Here is a 22,773-nt window from a genome sequence, read left to right on the forward strand (position 1 = left end):
AAACACCTCGTGATTGCACAGCAACTTGGAACAGTGCTTGCATTTATCCTCTATCGTCTCTGGCCAAGCCGTACACAAATTCTAGTCCTCAAACAGTCCTACATCACCTAAGTTATTCTCTAGTAAAGAAATTACTTGAGCCGCGAATATGGCTGTTTCCGATGCAGGACTGTTTAACCGTGAAGTTATATCCACCCGTATCATATCTTCCAACCAAGCGCGAAGCTCAGACATGGGTTGTACGAATTCGCTCCGCAGTATAGATTGCGGTAAAGCTATAATCACACTGGCTAACATAGCTATAACGCACGACTGTATCTTTGGGTCCGGTGTGTATCGGAGATATAGAATCATTTGGACGACATCCCAGCAGTAGCTCGGGCATTTAGGACAATTTTTCGATGCTAGAATTATGTTCCCGATCACTGACAAGTATTTGAACAGCAAAATGTTATCAATATCTTGCTTTTGGTTCTGATGGCTTAGAGATAGCTGTCTTATTCCAAATCCACCAACTAAAGGATAAAAGAAACTATCAGCAACTGCAGCAAATTGATTCTTTTTTGCTTTAGCGAAAGGATGTGGTCGTTTTGAGTGATAATATTTAGTTTTCTGTATAAGTCTGCGTCGTATGATTTCCTCTGCTGAAACGCTTTCTTCTTCTTGATTTACAACATCAGGTTTGACTAATTTTGGTTCATTTTGAAGTCTGATATCGGCAATTCTATTGGCTGCTTCAGAAAATACGTCTAGCATGAAGATTTTTGTCGCAATAGAGTATCTTCCGACGTCTGTATGAATCTCTTTACAAATATGCTCAGCGCAAACTTTAGGCTGACTGCATAGTATAGCGACAGCTGTATTAAATTTGATGTTATCAAAATCGTCTACATGGAATTTAGCATCCAAATGTATGAAGAGATCTAGTAATTCTGTGGCCAATTTATGATCTTCGTTTTTAAGCTGTTTAGTGATTATTTCTTCAGCTGATTCCACTGCTGTTTCGAATATTTCTGCATCTTTAGCCTCAGTTATGGGCTCTATTAAATCTCTGACATATGCTGGTCTATTTTTATCAGCGATCGCTATGTCGTTTGACATATCGTAAGGTTGCAGATCATCATCTGAGTCTAAATCCTCTGACAAAGTCTTGCTTTTATCTAGAGCGTCAAGTTTGACAGAAATGATCGTTTTGACGATTTCTTTAGTTTGCTCCGGGCTTTTAACAGCACAGGTTATTATAGTATTATTATGGACGGGTCTATGGGTTTCATCTATCACTTTCATAGCGATTAGATCGAGAATTCCTCTCAAATCTATGGATTTCGGCTTGAAATCCTTTGGTATTTTTCGCTTTGCGTCTATTATGCATTTATGCGTTAATTCTTTGAGCTGATTGTGTATTTCGACACAACTTTGTCCCATTTCTTTATAATCAAAGCTTAGTTTCTCTGCAGCTTTGTCAGTATCATCTAATTCTGCCAATAATTTCAATATAATCTCAATAGTGGCCATTCCAATACACCTGAATTCTTGTGACATTACATCAAGATGTTTTGACATGCCTTTATAAAGGACTGTTTTTAATTCATTTAACGACCAGTTTTCTTTGTTCTCGATATGAATAATAACAGAATATTTGATGGCAAGAATCAGTAATTGTGAAGTATACATATGATGTGTTATGTTAGTTACATTTGAGTGTTTCACATCTGACCAGACGCTACTTACTTTCAAAACTAATTCAGTCAAAACTTTGCTATCTTTTGTAGTAGATAGATAGTATATCAAGTTTTCTGGAATAGTGGTATCTTTGTAGTCTTTCGGATGAATGTATAAAGGTATTCTATAAGTTAGAATTTCCTTCCAGTCTTTATTCTGATCGAAATTGTCTCCAAGCACATGTAAAATTGCTTGTTCAGTTTTTGTATAGTCTATAGTTGATCGGTATAGCAATGTCAGTGAGATGAAATCTATGGCTTGTCTGTTTAAGTGGAAGAACATTTTTTGTATGAGTTTCCGCCTAATAAACATAGTATCAGTTTCATTGGTCACCCAAGCGATAAGCGTGTCTATGAATTTGAAAATGGCGTCCGAATTACCGCTCATATTGTAATTAATTATCACTTTCGACACCAAAAACGACAAGTACGAAACGTCATACTGTATATTCTGTGCGTAACTAGACTCAGTCATATAATCCATGCTTCTTATTATGTGAAAGATCAAATTGTAAGAATAGTTCTCATGCGAGAAATTCTTGGGTGTGTTTTTCTCTAATTTATTAGCAATTCTTTCTGGTAATGTCACCAGGAGTTGAACATAACTCTCCCATTCATTTTGCTGTTTATACTGCTCACTTACGTCATCAAATTTGACACTACTACAGTCAATAATAGCAGTCAAAACTGCATCACTTTTAACATAATCTGTCAAAATTGACGCCAAAGCGTTTAGAGTAACTTCGTTACTTTCATTTTTCAAAAATCCGCACATAACGGATAGGGTTTCTTGACTAACCTCAAAGTTTTCTTCAACGGTGAACAAGCTCGTGATTTCATTCTTGAGAAGCGGCCAGGATGATATCAAAACACGCACTACACTGCTTAAACACTGTACAAACACTTCTAAAATTTCACAGTCGAAGGATTTTTCATCGATCCGGCTTAGCTTTTGTACTGTGATGGGTCCGGGGAGGAACTTGAGAACTTCTTCGAGGTACGAAGCCAGTTTTTTCGCTTGGCTGGCGGAGCTCACTCGTTCAACTCCATGTAAAGCGTCTACAAGTGTCCTCAACTCTCTGCGGAGGTCGCTTTTCGTTTTTTCATTCTCTGGAAATGGAAAACACCTGAATGTGCCCAAAACTGTATTTACACTAGTTACATTTATGTGACGTATCATGCAGACAGGAGTCAAGTGTGTTTTGAACATGTAAAATAAGTAAAATAATAGAGAAGTCGCAAGCAGCAAGCAAGTTTTCACATTTTTGTTACGTATTAAACTTATAGTGAAGGTTTGTTTATAGAAATCAAACAAAACTTCTATAACACCAATTCTCTCAAATACAGTAAAGAAATATTTTTGTTTTTCATTGTACCTTTGAGCGCCAGAAAATCAACGAAATTAAAATGGGAGTGTTACAATGTTATCTAAAAATCAATCTTTTATTTTATAAAATTCGTGAAATTTTGATAGTGAAGTTTAAAATAAAATTTTGAAAAATAGCGGCGAATTTCTTTTATTATAAAATGAAACAAAAGAAGTTCTATTTAAAAAAGTTTAAAAGGTATATTCTCTCCAGCAGCGGTAAAGCGAATAGCGATCAATTATTTGTAACAAAGATAGATATAACTCCGTAATAGATGGATACAGTCTAAGGAAAAAACGTGCCTCGAAAATCACGAAAATTTGATTCTCGATCAGATGGCGCCACTAGTTTTGGCCTACACTCGTATAGAGGGCGTTGACTGTTTCGTTTGTTATTTATAATTTTAACGCATACCAGTGAAAGAACATGGGTCAAAATCATATAAAAATAATTAATGCAAATAAAAAAATCATTTATCCATATGTAAATACATTTTATCGTATTTTTATAAATATTTATTTTTAGTTTTAAAGTGTGTCGACAGATGGCAGTGAATTTACTGGGGTTACAAAATTTACTATGACAGTACCGCTCTAGTATAAGTTACTCTATGATTTGTAATAACTGTAATTATAGTTCGTTTGCGCAGTCTTATCATTAACTGTGCCAGATTATATTTTTTTAACCTAAGACGCAAAAAAGAGGGGTTTATAAGTTCGATGTCAATGTTTTTCTGCGACATCGTAGCTTTCAAGCGGATGGACCAATTTCGATGCGGTTTTTTTTATGTGAAAGCGAGTTTTCTTGCGATAGGTCTTAGCTATGTTTGATAAAAATCGATCCAGCAGTTTGAAGAGTATCAGATCTTATCCAAAATGATGTAAAGCATTTCTGGCATAATGCGTAGGGGGTTTTTTTAATTTTTAATTGAAGGGTTAACGTAATAGTTTTGATTAATTAGTACGATTTACAATACACACTTTCGTTAAAATTTCTCAAAAGTACTCGGTAATCGTTATTCGCTTGTCGCCGCTAATTAGACCATTTCCTTATGATGAAATACAATGATTTGAAGTAATGAAGCTCTATATGTATATAATTAATGTCATTAAGGAGTCTAACGCGATTAAATTTCATTATTTTACCTTTTTTCCGACGTTTCAGCCAGGTTGCACTAGCTGTGGTCACGAAACGTTTTGCTGAGACGTCAGTCTTCCGTGACCACAGCCAGTGCAACCTAGCTGAAACGTCGAAAAAAAGGTAAAATAATGAAATTTAATCGCGTTAGACAAGTTAATGACATGAATTATGTGTACAAAACGCGCAAGTTTAAAGTGAACCTCCATAGCGTCACTCACCAGTCAGTGTGGGTTGGAGCGTGACCTCAGCCAGCTGTGACGACAGGTCGTGCAGGGCGGTGAAGCCCGGCGGGGGGACGGGGTGGGGGGCCAGCGAGCTCAGCAGGTCCAGGTTCGATGCCGCAGGTGGGGCCGGAGGTGCTGGAAAGAGGAAATAGACTTTAACACGAGCTAATCGGACGTAACATTAATGTACTTTAAATCTTTTTGACTTGAGAATTTTTGAAAAGAAGAAAGAAAGAACTTGGACTTTAAGCTATTTCAGTGCACGAATCGGCGGCGGAATTAAGATCCAGCACTTCGTGGCAGCATATCTAAAGCTGCCACGAAACGCTGCTGTCTGGTGAGGTGGACAGACAAGCTGAGGAAACCTTGCAGGCCTAATGTTTGATATACAGGGTGGCTGGGTGGGTTTGATATACAGGGAGGTTTTGGGATTATAATGAGCGACTTAGCGAGCAGCAGTTTAATTAGAGGTCCCTTTTTATAGTTTTTCGTAAACAATTCTTAAACGGTGGCCTTATAGCAAAAAATGTTCTATTACATAAGTAATCTACATAAAATTTTCTACAGATGATGTATTTCTGTCGCTGCTATAACAACAAATACTACAAAATACGGAAACCTCCGTGGGCGAGTCCGACTCGCATTTGTCCGGTTTTTTCTAAGACTCCATGAAATCATTATAGAAATACAATGTATCTTTGTAACTCACCAGCATTATTATTAACCGGTGTAGTAACATTTGCCACAAAACTGTTGCTCATTGCTGGCGCTCCAAAACTGTTACTAGCCGGAGCCCCAAAGGCAGCGGGTGCCCCAAAGCTGCCCGGGGCTCCGGTGAAGGCGCTGCTGAAGTCAGCGAAGCCATCGTTGGTGGCAGGCTCGGGGACTCCGAAGGCGTTGGTGAAGTCTCCGAACTCGCTGGAGTTGGTTGGTACCGGTTTGGGATCTTCGGCCCTGGAATAGGTAGGTCGCAGAATAAGATTACTATAAAAGGAATAATTTTCACAGCTTCTTCGGTGCAAAATAATGGCATTTAATGGCGCAATCATACTCGGTCAACTGTCTAATGCAAAGTATGAGGTTGCCACTGTTGCTAGGCAACGACTTAGTGTCATCATCTTCCTCGCGGACAACTAATCCCGCGAATTGGCGTGGGCACTTGTTTTTACAGAAGCGACTCTCATCTGACCTTCCAACCCAGAGGGTAAACTAGGCCTTATTGGGATTAGTCCGGTTTCCTCACGATGTTTTCCTTCACCGAAAAGCGGCTAGTAAATATCAAACGATATTTAGTACATAAGTTCCGAAAAACTCATCGGTAAGAGCCGGGTTCGAACCCGCGACCTCCCGATTGAAAGTCGGACGCTCTTACCGCTAGGCCACCGGCGCTTTCTTCTACGCAACGACTTAAGTGTGATCGCGCCTAAGATCAAAAGATAAAGATCAAAGTCGTCTTCAATAAGTCCACCCTGTGGTGCGACCGGTACGGGACAAGTCTTGAACAAATCGTCTAAGAGTTTCTGTGATCGGTCGGTAGAGAGAGACCACTGGAGTCGGCGGGCTTGAAACTTATGTTATAAGTACTACTATAAAAAACGAGATTACCACGTTTTTAATAGTACTTAATTATAATGTTACCATGAAAGTTTGAGATTTAAAACTTGTGTTACCTGGGGTCGAAGTCGTCTTCAATAAGTCCACCCGGGGCGAGCGGTACGGGACAAGTCTTGAACAAGTCGTCCAACAGCTCCTGCGACTGGTTGTGGGCGGGAGCGGGAGCGGGCGCGGGCGCGGGCGCGGGAGCGGGCGCGGACTTGCCGTAGCTCGCGGCAGCGCCTGATCATTTATACAATCATTACATCAAAGATAGATATAACTCCGTAATAGATGGACACAGTCTAAGGAAAAAACGTGCCTCGAAAATTAAGAAAATTTGATTCTCGTTCAGAGGGCGCTACTAGTTTTGGCCTACAGTCGTATAGATGGCGTTGACGGTTTCGTTTGTTATTTAACAATTTTAACGCATATCAGTGAAAGAACATGGGTCAAAATCATAAAAATAATTAATGCAAAAAAAATAATCATTTATCTATATTTAAATACATTCTATCGTATTTTTATAAATCTTCATTTTTAGTTTTAAAGTGTGTCGACAGATGGCAGTGAATTTACTGGGGTTACAAAATTTACTATGACAGTACCGCTCTAGTATAAGTAACTCTATGATTACATTCATACTAACACTAACACCTAGCATACAGATTTAAGACTATTGCTGTGCCCTACCTAGGGAATGCAAACCGGTTTTTATTTGTATGAAAATTCGGTTAATAACGGTTTTTTTATACAATTAAAAACCGGTTTGCATTCCCTAGCCCTACCGGGGTTCATGTGAAACCTACTATGTATGTACCACCAAATGTAAACCATAGATGCAATAAATAAATTATGAATTATTATGAATAAACAATGTTTTTAAATTAACCTTTACATAATAAAATATTAAATAATAGAACATTATTGCACAAATTGATTGATTGGATTATGGCGACAAATAGACCGTATAACTAGTGATGCAATGCAACTTCCCACCCGGCTCGATAGCCGATACCTATTGTATTGTATTGTATTCATTTAATTCAAGCAACATGGCTCATAAAAGCTTGAAACGACTACGGCTTGGCTATGAAAGGGGAACTTTCCGTATAGGAGAGATGACAAATATTTTACCTAAATCAATCTTTTTGCTAGGCGTACTGCTCTTAGTCTTGGCCGGGCTCTTTAAACTGATATTCAGCGTGTTGCCCGAAGAGCCGAGTCCGGTTGAAGAGCCGAGTCCCGTCGGGGAAGGAAGCCCGGCCGCGCTGACGTAGCCCTCGGTGTCGCGGTCTCGCTCGCGCTCGCCCGAGCGTGAGCTGAGTGAGCGAGGCGGAGGACTGCCGGCGCCGTCGTCTCGATATACGTTTTCTCTGGAAATGTAAAACGTTTCTAAATTACCTATTACGCGATATCCGTCTTTTTCTAACAGTATTAATTAGAGATGGACGGGTAATCTATCTCGCACACTCTAACGGGAGTTGGGTATATGTAGAATGTAGAGGTCGCAAGTCAAATTGAGGCCGTTAAGGTTTAAGTCATATTATATACATATTATGTGATGTTTTCAAGCAAAAGGTACCACTTTGTTGCTTACCATAAGGACGAAATTTGCTTCTATCTTTATACGAAAAACCTGTCGGAGCGTCCTTATGGCAAGCGACAATGTGGCGCATTTTGCTTGAAAACGACACATATGTTATACAGGGTCGCCAAAAAATAAGTGCATTCCTGTTGCCAGGGAGGTTTTGGGATTATACTGAGCAACTTTTACTATGGGACCAATCCCGAAATTGCAAAAAAATTTTGCTGTTTCATACATTTTGGCTGGTCCATTTTCTATGGCAGGGTAGTTTTTTTTCGCGATGTCGTGATCGGTGCCATAGTAAAAGTTGCTCAGTATAATCCCAAAACCTCCCATTTAATATGAATTATGGACACTGTCGCTTAATAGAAAAAAAAACCGGACAAGTGCGAGTCGTACTCGCCCATCGAGGGTTACGTACTTTTTAGTATTTGTTGTTATAGCGGCAACAAAAAATCATCTGTGAAAATTTAGCTGTCTAGCTATGACGGTTAATGAGATAGCCTGGTGACAGACAGACGAACAGTGGAGTCTTAGTAATAGGGTCCCGTTTTTACCCTTTGGGTACGGAACCCTAAAAATAATACTTACTTGTTAGGTTTCCTGGCGCTAGCATGGCTAGACCCGTGACTATAGTCACCATCGGAATCATCTGCTCGATCGTAATCTTCTTCGTCGTTTCTTTCTTTTGGCTCGTCTATTAAATGTAAAAGAAACAAATTATCATTAAGCTTAGAAATAAATTAAAGGTGGAGAAATTCAGTCTTGGGTGGGACTTGAACTCACGACCACTGAATCACTAGTACAGTGCTCATCTGAGCTACCAAGACTACTTAGACTTTACCTCTTCAATTATCTTTGCTCATACTCATGAACACGATGATCTTTCCTACCTATCTCAATACGTGAAATTTAATATTTCTTTTGAGACAACTAAATATATCTTTAACCCGATTTTTAATGGGAAGGGTCCACTAAGACACTATTTATTTATTTAACTGCATAAGCACTTGCAATTGTAGCAACCGCTATAGCTTGTGGGTTATTTTTTTTTTTATTTATTTATCACAAAAAAAAACTTAAATGGTATTTACAATTTACATAACATTACATGGTTTTGGATAGGGAATGCAAACCGGTTTTTATTTGTATGAAATGTCGGTTAATAACCGGTTATTAAGCGGTTTTTCCATACAATTAAAAACCGGTTTGCATTCCCTAGTTTTGGAAACGTACCCCAGTTGCCGCGGTCGCTGTACTCGCCCCAGCCGCCCGCCCCGCCCCCCCCGCCACCCCCGCGCGCGCCCGCCTCCGACGACATGCCTGAAAACAACACTATGTTGTACCAAAGAGAACAGATAGTATAGAGCTTCGAACCGAACTATTCGGCCGAATACGAACATTGAAAAATATTAGAGTTTTGAATGATTCACGGTTAGTTTCACTAGACTTATATTGACCGGGATATATACCGTGATTACCTTTTGCATTATTTATGAGCTCCCGATATTTCGACGCAGTTACATGCATCATGTTCACGGGTGACTGGACATGATGCATGTAACTGCGTCGAAATATCGGGAGCTCATAAATAATACAAAAGGTAATCACGGTCTATATCCCGGTCAATATGTCTATTGAAAAATATGCCGATTCAGATTCATCTTTATTTGCAAAAAAAGGGTTAGTTGCACGTCTTAAAATTAGGTTAATAATTGAACCTTGATCCGCTATCTCAAGACAGCATGCAAATTCTAAAATTATTCATAATATGCCGAAGACCGAAAAATTACCGAATATTGGGCCCATCTCTAACTAACTAGGAGGATATAACCAAACGGAGTAGCAATTAACAGGCATTCCCCTCTGTCGAAAATAGTCAGCCAATGGTCATACACAATGTATGGGGTTTGACGTTTATCTGGCGGTCTAGCATAAGTTGCGTTCTCGCGCGCGAGTCCATACTTGAAGTCGCGCGCGAGAACGCAACTTATGCTAGACCGCCTGACATGGCTATTTTGACGTTACGTATACATTTGACGTTCCCCTCCACCGCAAAAATTGACAGACTTTTTTGTACAGCAAATTACAGACGTGGCGGCTCCGTTTGGTTATATCCTCCTAGCTAACCACCAATCATCTCAAATTTAATCTTATACGCATTTGATTTGACGATGCCTGTGGCTTATTTTCATTACTCTACGTTCCATAAAGAGGCCTGAATATACCATTGCCCTGAATGTGCCATTTTCAACCTAAAGGGTACTTATTGTCGGTTGTCAATAAGGCGCTATTTCCATATAGCTTCAATTCGAAATCAACCTTATCGAAAAGCGACAATGTGGTACCTTTTGGTTGAAAACGTCACATTTTAGTCCTACTACTTCACTAAGTATACACTCACCGATATATTTGTCCTTATTCTTCTTAGCCTTTTTTCTCTCCTCTCTCAGTTTGTCATCATCTTGGATAAAGTCGATCAACTCACGCACCTTGTGGCGGACATTGATACCCTGCAAATATTATAAAAATAACTTAACAAAAAAACTGATCTCACAAAATAATAATATGCCGTCGTTTTAGTCTTCAGGAGTTCCACTTCAAATACTCACAAATATCGCTTTCCGAGAGAAAATAAACGATTTACTACAAGATAAAAGTCACTATAGTTCTGAAATAAAACTATGAAAACGGATTATATCGCGTATATTGAATTTATAATACATCCCGACGTTTCGAACCCTTTACAGCGTAGAAACGTCGGGATGTATTATAAATGCAATATCATCTTCCTCGCGTTACCCCGGCTTTTTGCCACGGCTCATAGGAGATAGCGCTTGACAACTAATCCCGAGAATTGGCGTAGGCACTAGTTTTTACGAAAGCGACTGCCATCTGACCTTCCAAACCAGAGGGGAAACTAGGCCTTGTTGGGATTAATCCGGTTTCCTCACGATGTTTTCCTTCACCGAAAAGCGACTGGTAAATAAGTTCCGAAAAACTCATTGGTATGAGCCGGGGTTTGAACCCGCGACCTCCGGATTGAAAGTCGCACGCTCTTACCGCTAGGCCACCAGCGTATTATAAATTCAATATACGGGATATACTCCGTTTTCATAGTTTTATTTCATGAGTAACTATCGCGGTAACCGAAGTTACTATAGTTCTGTATATAATAGTTCAAAAGTTCTCAAATTTTTTTCCAGGATCCCATCTGATCCTGACCTGACAACAGTGGATGGAACCAACTGTGAACTACCAAACATAACATTATATTCAAATGCAAAGAAAATCACTCAAAATTGCCCAATAGTCTTCCAAAAATCGGGAACAAAAAAGATCTCGACGAATGAAAACCTCCATATTCAAAATTATAGAGACCGAGCAATGAGAGAACCCTCAATCTTTAGAGTCTTGGTTGCATCCTTTACCTAGTTTACCTGGCCTTTGCCCACATTATCCACATAAGTGTAGTTCTCTATGAGCGTAGATCGTATATGTATTCCCGAGCCGATGTGACCACTCGCTCCGAGCCGTTTCGCATCAGGTAGCTCAGCAGAGTATAGTTTACCTGGTCTTTGCCCACGTCGTCCACATAAGTGTAGTTCTCTAGTGAGCGTAGATCGTATATGTGTTCCGGAGCCGATGTGACCACTCGCTCCGAGCCGTTTCGCATCAGGTAGCTCAGCAGAGTATAGTTTACCTGGTCTTTGCCCACGTCGTCCACATAAGGGTAGTTCTCAAGTGAGCGTAGATCGTATATGTGTTCCCGAGCCGATGTGACCACTCGCTCCGAGCCGTTTCGCATCAGGTAGCACAGCAGAGTATAGTTTACCTGGTCTTTGCCCACGTCGTCCACATAAGTGTAGTTCTCTAGTGAGCGTAGATCGTATATGTGTTCCCGAGCCGATGTGACCACTCGCTCCGAGCCGTTTCGCACCAGGTAGCTCAGCAGGAGTAGGCACTGCAAAGATAAAGAACAGTCAGCAAGTCATATGACTTTTAGGACTGTAAATAAGTGACGGTTTGGAGGAAAAAAGGAGACGCATCTTGCAAAAATTTCCGTGCTTTACCGTTTATCTGCAACTCAAGCCGTCACACCTCGGCCACGTAACCCACGCTCGCAAGTTAGTATTTTCTATCAGGAATCTCCAAACTTCCTAAACTGAAGGTTACACTTACACCACATCAGTGCTCTGTTTATCAAAAGCTTGTAACTTGTAATACAAGCGGAACTCACTTTTTGACAGCTTTTGTTAAAAAGGGACTTGTATTACAAGCTACAAGCTTAGATAAACACAAGCACAGGTTAATATTAGGCTCTCGAGCTCCTGTTCGCGACGGATTTGGGCCACGGGTCGTAGTTTAAACACTCAATTTCTAAGTCAACTAACCTTAATAGTCCTTCGTGTGACCGGTTATCATGCAGCATTCTCCTCCATAACATGGACATGACCTCAGGAAAGTGTTCATATGTAAAGGTCGCCAGGACTAACTCATACATATGTTGCCTGTTGGTCTAACCTCTCCCTCCTATAGCTTCTACGTACCTTGTAAGTCCTTCGCTAGTGTGATCGGTTATCATGCAGCATTCTCCTCCATAACATGGGCATGACCTCAGGAAAGTGTTCATATGTAAAGGTCGCCAGGACTAACTCATACATATGTTGCCTGTTGGTCTAACCTCTCCCTCCTATAGCTTCTACGTACCTTGTAAGTCCTTCGCTAGTGTGATCGGTTATCATGCAGCATTCTCCTCCATAACATGGACATGACCTAAGGAAAGTGTTCATATGTGAAGGTCGCCAGGACTAACTCATACATATGTTGCCTGTTGTGTGTGAGTAATACACCATGGTCTAACCTCTCCCTCCTATAGCTTCTACGTACCTTGTAAGTCCTTCGCTAGTGTGATCGGTTATCATGCAGCATTCTCCTCCATAACATGGACATGACCTCAGAAAAGTGTTCATATGTGAAGGTGGCTAAGGCATACGCATATATATGTTGCCTGTTGTGTGTGAGTGATACACCATGATCTAACCTCTCTCTCCTATAGCTTCTACGTACCTTGTAAGTCCTTCGCTAGTGTGATCGGTTATCATGCAGCATTCTCCTCCTTAACATGGACATGACCTCAGAAAAGTGTTCATATGTGAAGGTGGCTAAGGCATACGCATACATATGTTGCCTGTTGTGTGTGAGTGATACACCATGATCTAACCTCTCCCTCCTATAGCTTTTACGTACCTTGTACGTCCTTCGCCAGTGTAATCGGTTATCATGCAGCATTCTCCTCCATAATATGGACATGACCTCAGGAAAGTGTTTATATGTGAAGGTCGCCAGGGCCAACTTGCATTTGTTGCCTTATAAGTGTGAGTGAGAAGCCATGATCTGACCTCTCCTTCCCACTCATAGCTTCTACGTACCTTGTAAGTCCTTCGCCAGTGTGACCGGTTATCATGCAGCATTCTCCGCCATAACATGGACATGACCTCGGGAAAGTGTTCATATGTGAAGGTCGCCAGGGCCAACTCTTGCATTTGCTGCCCGGTTGGACCCCAGGCCTCGTCGGATGTCGCTTCGCGGACCTTGCCTTCGATCTCCGTGTAGTTCATTACTACATTTGTACTGTAAACAAGAAAAAAATCAAAGGTTTTTTTGGTTATCGGTTAAATGTGTACCATATGGATACAGTAGTTTCGTCCCTACAGTGAGTATAAGTATAACCCCAAGCTAAAGACACCTAGACAGACAGCTATGTAAAATTTTTTATTTCATGAATCATCAATTGCTTTTCAATTTGTAAACTATCTAGGTACAGTTACATTAATACCCGCATATATTTATCCATAATACGCCCGCATGAAAAATAAAATCAAAACCAAAACTACAAAAAACGTGACAACATCAATATGTAACGTTACGCAAGAGAGAAAGGATTCCAAGGCCACCCATATAATTGTAACAGTCATTAAATCACCATATTTATTTGACCTCAATTCTTAACAACTTTATTTGTATCGAGAGCTCAAAATAATCTGGTCGTTTTAACAAATGCATCTGAAAAGAGATATGATAATTGACCATTTTGAATTGGTCTCTAGGTCAATTGATGTGTATAGCAGTGAAGGTTCAAAGTATTTTGGATGTGCATTAAACCATTTTTTTTGTTAGTTTTTAATTGCTAGTAGGTATGTACTAGTTTCATTTGAGTTAATTTTAGAATAGATTAAATACTAACAATTAACTGTGGCATGTTAGTAATAGTCAGCGTCATTAGTAGACAAAAGTGACTGAAAGATAATCCAATTATTTTTTACGTCGGTGCCAAACAAACATACGGCCCGCATGATGTTAAGCAGTCTCCGTAGCCTATGTACACATGCAACTCCAGAGGAGTTACATACGCGTTGCCGACCCTAACACTACGCACCTACTAAGGTTGACTGGAAGAGATCCCTTATAGGGATAAGTCCGCCTTTGTACATTGTATACATTTTTGTTCTTTTATTGTGTTTGTAATCTGTCTTATGTACAATAAAGTGTTTACATACATACATACGCACCCTCGTTGAGCTCTGGCAACCTTACTCCATAACACAAGCCTCCTTGAGCTTACCGTGGGACAGTCAATCTGTGTAAGAATGTCCTATAATATTTATGTATTTAAGTATATAAATAGACAGAAATAGTAGATTAACTGAAACACCCATCTGTGAATTCTGTGACGACCTTCGTACGTAGACATTACGTAAAGATAACAAATAACATGGCTGCAGTATGTTTACATCCTAGACAGCTATTTAGAATGAAGCTTGAATATTAAATAAATTCTGACCTGCTAGCATGAGTTGTGTTCTCGCGCGCGACTCCATACATCTAGCGCGACTTCAAGTATGGACTCGCGCGCGAGAACGCAACTTATGCTAGACCGCCTGGAATAACCTACAATCTTATGACTATTCAGTGAGTGAGTGGTCGAGTTGATCCTTTTTAGGGTTCCGTACCCAAAGGGTAAAAACGGGACCCGATTACTAAGACTCCGCTGTCCGTCTGTCTGTCACCAGGCTGTATCTCATGAACCGTGATAGCTAGACAGTTGAAATTTTCACAGATGATGTATTTCTGTTGCCGCTATAACAACAAATACTAAAAACAGAATAATATACATATATAAAGTGGGGCTCCCATACAACAAACGTGATTTTTTTTGCCATTTTTTGCGTAATGGTACGGAACTCTTCGTGCGCGAGCCCGACTCGCACTTGGCCGGTTTTTTGTTAAACTTAATTGCACAGTCAAAAAAATACAGTGACAAAAGGTGGCCTTAATGCCACACGAAATTTTCTACCAGTCAATCTTTAGGCCAAGCAGAGAAGCATAGTTGTTGAGGGGTATGTAAAAGACGTGTTATGTGGTACCATGTTATAAACAAAAAGTTGGCCAAAATAAATGAGTTTATTTGTTTATTTTTAAAAACACTGGAAAGCAAATTTCAGTGGTAAAAACAAAATGCGATAAGATAAGGCTGGTTTATATCACTATCGGTGTAATCTCTGACAATTCATAATCCCTTTGGGTTAATTAATGTCATGTTTTTGTGCAAGGCTCGGAACCGGTTTTTTCTTCATACAAAAAGTTTTGTATTGTAGGTTTATTATTCAATTTTTAATAAGACAATCTATTAATACGAAGTTGTTACGTAAATACATGATTCAGTCCTACATACAGAGCATAAAATAATTAAAAGTATTGGGCTATTTCGGGTTTTACAAGAAAACCCCTGAGAGACCAGAGCCCTGTTTTTATGACACTAAGTCTAAAAAAAACACCCTCTCTCTCTTTAGCCCTTTTCTACCCTTCAGGTGTATGCCTCGTTCATTTTACGCCACTCTTCACAGTTCTGTGCGACCTGGAGCCACTTTTTCCCAGCAGTCCTCTTGATGTCGTTATCCCAACGCATCTGGGGTCTATTTTGGGGATACTCCACGGTCGCTACTCGAGTAGTCATTTATTCCACGAATAGGTCTTTCGTGCTATTGCTCTTACCGGGATTCATACCCAGGATACCAAGTGATAGTGATACCAATTATTGACCACCTGTTATTATGCAAGTCAATGACATTAAGTCATGCAGTGTATTGGGAAAGTGGACCGTTATACAATTGGCATGTGTGAACAGTTAGACATTAACATTGGTAATGATGACAATTAAATCATTGAGACAATCTACAATTTACTAAACATTGAACATAAATCAGTCAGTCTATTTGGTACCTTAGTGGCAGACATTACTTTAGATTTACTGGAATTTTAACTTCCTTATTCTTTTAAAAGTGAAACCTTTGGATATGATTATTGTTTATAACAATGAAATCCATATGCAACATTCTTTAACAATAAAGATGGATATGCATACTAATATTATTTAGTAATTTATAATACCATTAATACTAATATGTATTATAAATGCAAAAGTGTATCTGTCTGTTACCTCTTCACACTTAAACGACAACCGATTTGGGCAAAATTTGGTAGAGATAGTTTGGGGCCATAGGGTAGGGTATTACATTCCATGCAGACGAAGTAATGATTATTGAATGTGAATATCTCACATTAAATACTTATTCATCTGAGAGATGATTCTATTCTAAGAGGCTTTAAAACGTAATTAGATAGTGATACAGGTAATAACAGTCGTTAAGATAGCTTAGATAGCCTCTCCCACCAGTCAGACAAGTAACTGTAGACACTAGACATTTTGTAACACGAAACTCGCTTTTGAGCAGTTTAAATCGCTGAATGGCATCACAGCTCAATGATAACTAGCAAATCGGTCGCCAATCAACAATTACTGCCCATTTCGATGTTCGACACCGATTTTATTCAACAAAATTGGCCTTCACAAGCAATTTTTGGCAAAACCAGTTGCTTAAAGGAAGGCCACTTAAAATTGCCGTTTAAAGCGATTTCAGAAACCGCTCACATAAAAACTAGTGTATTAGAATCCTAATAAGCAAATGGGTTCATTATACTACTGTATTTGTCACACAGATGGATACAATTTACATAAAAGCGAAATAAATCGTAACACAGCTTACACTTTGTCCGCCAGCTCCCGCACTTTCCACATGCTTATAAAACGATCCATTATGATAATTTAACTGTTCAATAACTTTTTTAAACAAAAATCACTGTAACTATAATGTAAAACAACATAAAATTAACGAAAAATGCAAGCTGATGATTTGGCTGACATTCTCGCAAAATGGCGAGGGGTTTAGTGTTGCCATTATAACATTAAAATTTCTACTAATGGGGTTGGCAACTGTCAAAGGTTTGCAGAGATGGCGCCATCATAGCTTGCCCCTTTTTCTATGAGATTGAGCTGAAAGGGCTGGCATCCAGTGCATTAAAAAAACAAAAATTTGACACAATCCTAAGGATTGACAGGGCAAGCTATGCTGGCGCCCTCTGCTAATTATTTCGACCGGCCAACCCCATTTCTTCGATTACTACTTCTAAAAATTGACTTAATGCAACCAAATTTTTGAAACTACACCTACTTAATTAAATATTAATAAAACAACATTATATTTATAATAATATGTATTTAAAACTCTCTAATAAACAACGATTATCAGTATTATCACTTAGATCAAAATAGAGTGCGAATTTATAAAGCAGATACTACATCCAAATAGCTGCACCTAAATAGCCGTATTTAATATTTAGCTCGTTTCTTCCCGAATGGGTAAGTTACTTCTTAAAAATCTTCCGTTTTACTTCTAATGGGTTATACCCATTAGAAGGTCATACATCATTTCTTCGCTAGCTGATCGCTTTGTGGCTGAGCACCATAATATTGCCATAGTTCTATTGCTTTATTAGCTACTACTTCTTCACATTGCTCTGGAATCTACGAAAAAATACACATTTTTAATTTTCTTCAATACATCAGACAAAAACTACTACGTTTCCGTTTTTTTTTTATAGTAACACTTCTGTTGTTTTTTTAAATATTTAAATGGGCATTGATAATAAAGCCGTACAGCCAAGTTGTATAAAAAGGTTCTACATAATTACCTCTGATACACAATTTAATACTTCTTCAGAATTTTTCGCTTTCAATATATTTCGTCGTAGCGTTATAACTAACATCACAGCAACAAATGATAATATTTTCGGCGCACCACTGCACACCTTGTCCCAAATCCTGAAAAAGAAAAAGTATAATATTTCGAGAAATTAAACAAAAATAGATAGTTGGACCAAGAAAAGTTTGCAACGATTTTGATGGCATACGCAGTGCAAGTGTTATTTATACGTCATAATTTCATAGAAGTTTGACGTTTAAAATAACACTAATTGCACAGCGTATGCTATCAAAATCGTTGCAGACTTTTCTTGGTCTAACTCTATAAATAAGTAAAATACATAATTCATACTTTGCTAGGGAAGTGTCATCTAATACGCCAGCAAAACAACAGTTGAACCATTTTGTTAGAGGTAGTGCATCCAATGCGTAGATATCTGCTAAATGGCTGAAAAAAGAAAAACAAAATATTTATACTTTTATTGTTAAATTCAACATTTTAAGTAATTAAGTGTGGCCTAATGGTGGCAAATAAGTGTACAGCCTGTTCTTAACATAATTACCATGATGATCAAGAGTTTCTGGCTACTCCAGGGGTTGAAGTAGCGAACAATATTGTGGTTGATAGCTGAAGCAGATGGCGCTGCCCGGCGGCATACATTTTATGAAAAATTAATTATTAATGTTGTGATGTGAATGATGTGATGGCACCCTGTCGAAAAATTTGTCGATAGTGTACCTAGCAGGCCATCTCTAGTAATATTTTTTTTAATTTTAGGACACAAACTTAGCCGCCGGCATACAAAGACACCGCCGCGCCGCCAGGACCAGACGCCGGGAGACAAAGATAAAACAACTTACTTAAACAACTCCTGATCCTCCTGATCCAGCATCTTATCTTATGGTTTTCGGGGGCCCTTGCTTCGACCGATAGGGATCTTTTGTGCAGTTAATATTCACTCAAGGGCTTTTCCCACCATCTCCATATGCCGGATGATGGAGCTCATGGGTAGCGTTTTGAATTCCTTTGGTTCCAGATAGCCGGTTCCAAAGTCCTTCATTCTTTGTCTGACAAGGGTGTGACATTCACACATCAGTTTTTCTACTGTCTCTTCCTCTTCGCCACACATACGATTGATTGATTCAGCATACTCCTGAACGCCTCCTTGAGCTTCGTGAAGTCCTTCTGCATGTGCCTTACGACGCCCCTTGCTTACGCTGCGTCTTACGTAAGCGAACAACTCGCGAACACGAAGCGAAGCGGCGCGGCGGGCACACGGCGTTCGCGTTCGCAACGAGATCGCCCACGTAGGACACTTCTATAGGTATCAAAGGTATTCACCCCGTGAAGCATCGCTTCGCGTTCGTGTGTTGTTCGCCTACGTAGTACGCTGCGTTAGCCAGTACACCTCAGGTCCATCCGCAAAAGCGACAAAGATAAAACTTACTTAAACAACTCCTGATCCTCCTTATCCAGCATACTCTGGAATGCCTCCTTCAATTTGACGAGGTCCTTTTGCATGTGCCTCACTACATCCGCGAGCCCTTTGCTTAGCCAGTACACGTCCACTTCATCTGAGTACAGTGAGGAGAGCGTCTCAGCGATGGGGACGAATGTGTCTGAGGACTAGAGCAAAACATTTCATTAAGACACTTATCACACTGCCGATTTGTGGGAGAGTTGAAAACGAGCATGCAGCGAGTTTTCCGCGAGCGCGCAGCTATTTTGCCGTGAGCGCGTAACGATTTCGCTGGGAGAGCGCAACTAATTCGCTGCGTAATGAGCTAATAAAAATTTTGAAAAGTACCTATATGCAAATTCCCTGTTAAGATCGCTGCGTGCTCGCAGCGAAATCGTTTCGCGCTGCGAATGAATACAAACAGGTTACTTAAATTTCTTTCTTTAGTTCCAATTTAAAGACCATTTGTGACGTTTTCAAGCAAAAGGTACCACATTGTCACTTACCATAAGGACGAAATTGGATTGCATCTTTATACGAATAACCTGTCAAAGCGTCCTTATGGCAAGCGACAATGTGATACCTTTTGATTGAAAACAACATATTTGTTGTGTTGTGTTGGCAGTCCTACAGGCGTTATCTACTTCTGCACCATGTAGCCTTGGGAAAATCCAGGGAAAATACGAGACACAACAAGAATAAACGAACTGTGCAAGTTGTGGAAATTTTCCAAAAATATGGAAAAGTTCTTAGAAGTTTTGAAAACCGTTTTCAGGTTTTGTACCATCGCCCACACTGTTAACTGACTGTTCGTAAACCTTATTACTAAAGGCATAAGGTCCACGGATGGACAGTTAAGAGTGTTCCTGTTTATTTTTTCCAAATTTTCAACAACTTCTTCCCGGCTTTGGTAATTTTCCTATAGGTACTTGCATATATCTATTTGCAAATAAATAAACCAGTTTACTTGCGCGATCACTTACACAGCAATTTGTCTCCGGGAACAGCAAAGGCCTCGTCTCTTCATTTTCCAGCAACCACATCTGCAGTAAGATCTGACTCCGTGGCCCCGACATGTCGGCTAACTCTAGCATCTCCGCAGCATATAGGAGGTCCTGGTACTGTTCTGTACGTTGCTGAGTTACGTATGTGTGTGAGTCGGGGTATACGGGTAGGATGTCTGAAAAAAAGGAAACTAGTTATTGTTCATTTGATTACTTTGGCTTTGTTCATTGGTTTTGAACCTGGGGTCATTTATCCCGGGGTAAAATAGCTGTTGATTTATTAGACTTGGCTTCAAATTTTTTATCTATTTGCTTTTATAATTAGTCACAGGGTTACATTGAACATTAGGAACAATGTGTTAGCCTATGAATCTAATAGTTTTGCTTTTGAATCCTTGTTAGGGCAATTTGAGTAATGTGCAAAAAAAATTTTCCTGAGCCATGGATGTTTTACTCAAGAAACTGTGCTATTTAGCTTTATCAACTTTTACCAACTTTTACAAAATGGGACCCACGTAAAGAGATACGTACAAGAATAGAGATAGCAAGAAGCACATTCATGAAAATGAACAAGCTATTCACCAACAAAGACATAAACCTGAAACTCAGATGGAGAATGGTTAAATGTTACGTGTTATCTGTATTTATGTATGGCGTCGAAGGCTGGACCATAGACCGAACCATAGAGGCAAAAATAAACGCTTTTGAAATGTGGCTCTACCGAAGAATGCTTAAAATATCATGGAGAGATCGAATAACCAATGTAGAAGTCTTGCAAAGAATGAAGAAAAAATTGGAACTTTTGGTAACGGTAAAGAAAAGAAAAATCTCATATTTTGGACATATCTACCGCAACAATAAATATCAAATCCTAAAGAAAATAATAGAGGGCAAAGTAGAGGGCAAAAGAGGTAGAGGAAGAAGGAAGCTAGCCTGGATGGACAATATTAAAAGCTGGACTCATATTAACGACGCTGCCAACCTGAGCAGATTGGCACAGGATAGGAATAAGTTCTGAGAGATGGTCGCCGACGTCCGATGAGGACATGGCACAAGAAGAAGAAGAAGTGTGCAGTGTGTGTGTTGTGTGTGGCCAAAATATAAAAAAAAATAATAATGATGATGATGATGATGTATTCCTGTTATCCCTCATTAGGGACATAGGGCTCGCAGAAGAATCCTCCATTTGTCACGATCTTGCGCGGCTACTTCCAGCTCTTTCCAGTTGAGTTCAGTTGAGCCAGCCTCTTTCTCAACTGATCGCCTCCATGTAGTACACGGCCTCCCCGACCGTCTACTGCCAGCCGAATTCCAGCGGAGACCCTGCTTGGCCAGATGGCTGTCCGGCCTACGGAGTACGTGTCCGATCCAACGCCACTTCCTTTCAAGGATTTCACGTCCTATGGGTTTCTGCTCAGTCATCTGCCATAGTCTGACGTTTGAGATGGTTTGTGGCCAGTAAATCCCTAGAATGCGTCGCAGGCATTTGTTTATGGATTTTGTTGTATAATAATAATAAGACTTAAAAATAAGGTAAAAAAGAGTTTCTTATTAAAAGACAATTGGACAATGTTTTCTCCATTCCATTAAAAGATATCAAAGAGAATGTTTGTATATTCTAGTCTCAAGTATTTCCAGGAAATATATTTGAAACAGAATGGTTATTGACTTTTCTACATACTGTAACATGTAAACACACATACATGATACAACTTTTTTTTTTAATTTCTAGGTCCATTGTCTATTTCTCATTTTATTTGTTATTTTCCTTTAAACTACTTATTAAGATAAACTGTGTCATTATAGAATCATTCTAAAAATAAAATAAATAAATAAACAATGAGTTCACAAACAAAGAAATCCAGTAGCAACACGCCCAAATACCACCGCCCTATTTTTGAGCGTTAATAGAGAACAGATCCTTTATGATATGAAAATAACGTTTACTTACCAAGTAAAACCTTCCATACTAAATTCCTATAAGCAGCTGGTACCGTAAACCGAAGGCAAAACTGTTTTAACTTTAACTTATCCCACGGCTTCTCTTTCATGAGTATTTCTAGAGATTTCTTCTCCTCAACGCCCCGGCAACCGACCTTTTCATAGTATGATGAACGGAAATTCCGTTCATCAGACATTTTCAATCTAGCAACAGCGTCTTCAGGCATATTTTAACGAAAATTCATAGTGAAATCGGCATTGAACAAGGGATCGAAGCCCATAAATTAAACTGTCATTGAAACATCTGACATTGACAGCTGTTACGGTTATTTTTACGGACTATTTCAAAATCGATTAGCTACTTTTTAGTGCGAATGTATGGCATGAAAAGGATTTAAAATCTTAGAAATATTGATTCATTTATGTATATTAAAACCTTTAAATTACAATTACGTTAACATAGAAGTGATTAATTAATTTTTAATAAATTATTTCTAATCATCAATTCCTACTCTTCGTTCGTTTCGTTTCACAGAGCAGTTAAAAGTTTCTTGCAATCAACCTCAATGACTTCCTTAGCAACCTGTCCTTTCAAGAGATTTCAAATTTCGACTAAACAAAAGATTCAAATAG

At 39.3% G+C, this 22,773-nt stretch overlaps 2 protein-coding genes across 2 annotated transcripts in view; both read right to left on the minus strand.

Moving 5' to 3' along the window:
- LOC134750765 (uncharacterized) overlaps positions 1-16,942 on the minus strand; it is a 30,356-nt gene extending 13,414 nt beyond the window's left edge. The window contains exons 1-11 of the mRNA XM_063686007.1: positions 16,741-16,942; positions 13,066-13,267; positions 11,469-11,597; positions 10,038-10,146; positions 8,870-8,956; positions 8,225-8,330; positions 7,183-7,421; positions 6,123-6,288; positions 5,162-5,406; positions 4,447-4,587; positions 95-2,831 (exon numbers count right to left, since the gene is read on the minus strand). Of these exons, the coding sequence (XP_063542077.1) occupies positions 95-2,831; positions 4,447-4,587; positions 5,162-5,406; positions 6,123-6,288; positions 7,183-7,421; positions 8,225-8,330; positions 8,870-8,956; positions 10,038-10,146; positions 11,469-11,597; positions 13,066-13,267; positions 16,741-16,790 (4,211 nt within the window). The 5' untranslated portion in view covers positions 16,791-16,942. The remainder of the gene's footprint in view (positions 1-94; positions 2,832-4,446; positions 4,588-5,161; positions 5,407-6,122; positions 6,289-7,182; positions 7,422-8,224; positions 8,331-8,869; positions 8,957-10,037; positions 10,147-11,468; positions 11,598-13,065; positions 13,268-16,740) is intronic.
- A 328-nt stretch (positions 16,943-17,270) lies between these two features.
- LOC134750462 (TBC1 domain family member 7) lies at positions 17,271-22,447 on the minus strand. The gene is made up of 6 exons (XM_063685621.1): positions 22,151-22,447; positions 20,179-20,375; positions 19,184-19,362; positions 18,088-18,183; positions 17,726-17,855; positions 17,271-17,558 (listed from the first exon to the last, which is right to left on the minus strand). The coding sequence occupies exons 1-6, from the start codon at positions 22,365-22,367 to the stop codon at positions 17,460-17,462; spliced, it is 918 nt and encodes a 305-aa protein (XP_063541691.1). The 5' UTR covers positions 22,368-22,447; the 3' UTR covers positions 17,271-17,459.
- Between the last annotated feature and the right edge of the window lie 326 nt (positions 22,448-22,773).

Source organism: Cydia strobilella, chromosome 20 (genome assembly GCF_947568885.1).
Source record: "Cydia strobilella chromosome 20, ilCydStro3.1, whole genome shotgun sequence".
NCBI classification, from domain to species: domain Eukaryota; kingdom Metazoa; phylum Arthropoda; class Insecta; order Lepidoptera; family Tortricidae; genus Cydia; species Cydia strobilella.

Bases quoted from the DNA above. Each gene is read 5' to 3' on its own strand.
- LOC134750462 (XM_063685621.1), bottom strand. From the start codon at position 22,367: ATGCCTGAAGACGCTGTTGCTAGATTGAAAATGTCTGATGAACGGAAT. The intron at 18,184-19,183 runs GTAAGTTTTATC...TTCTTTTTTCAG, and splicing joins GAGGATCAGGAGTTGTTTAA to CCATTTAGCAGATATCTACG. The intron at 17,559-17,725 runs GTAATTATGTAG...ATTTTTTCGTAG, and splicing joins TATTAAATTGTGTATCAGAG to ATTCCAGAGCAATGTGAAGA.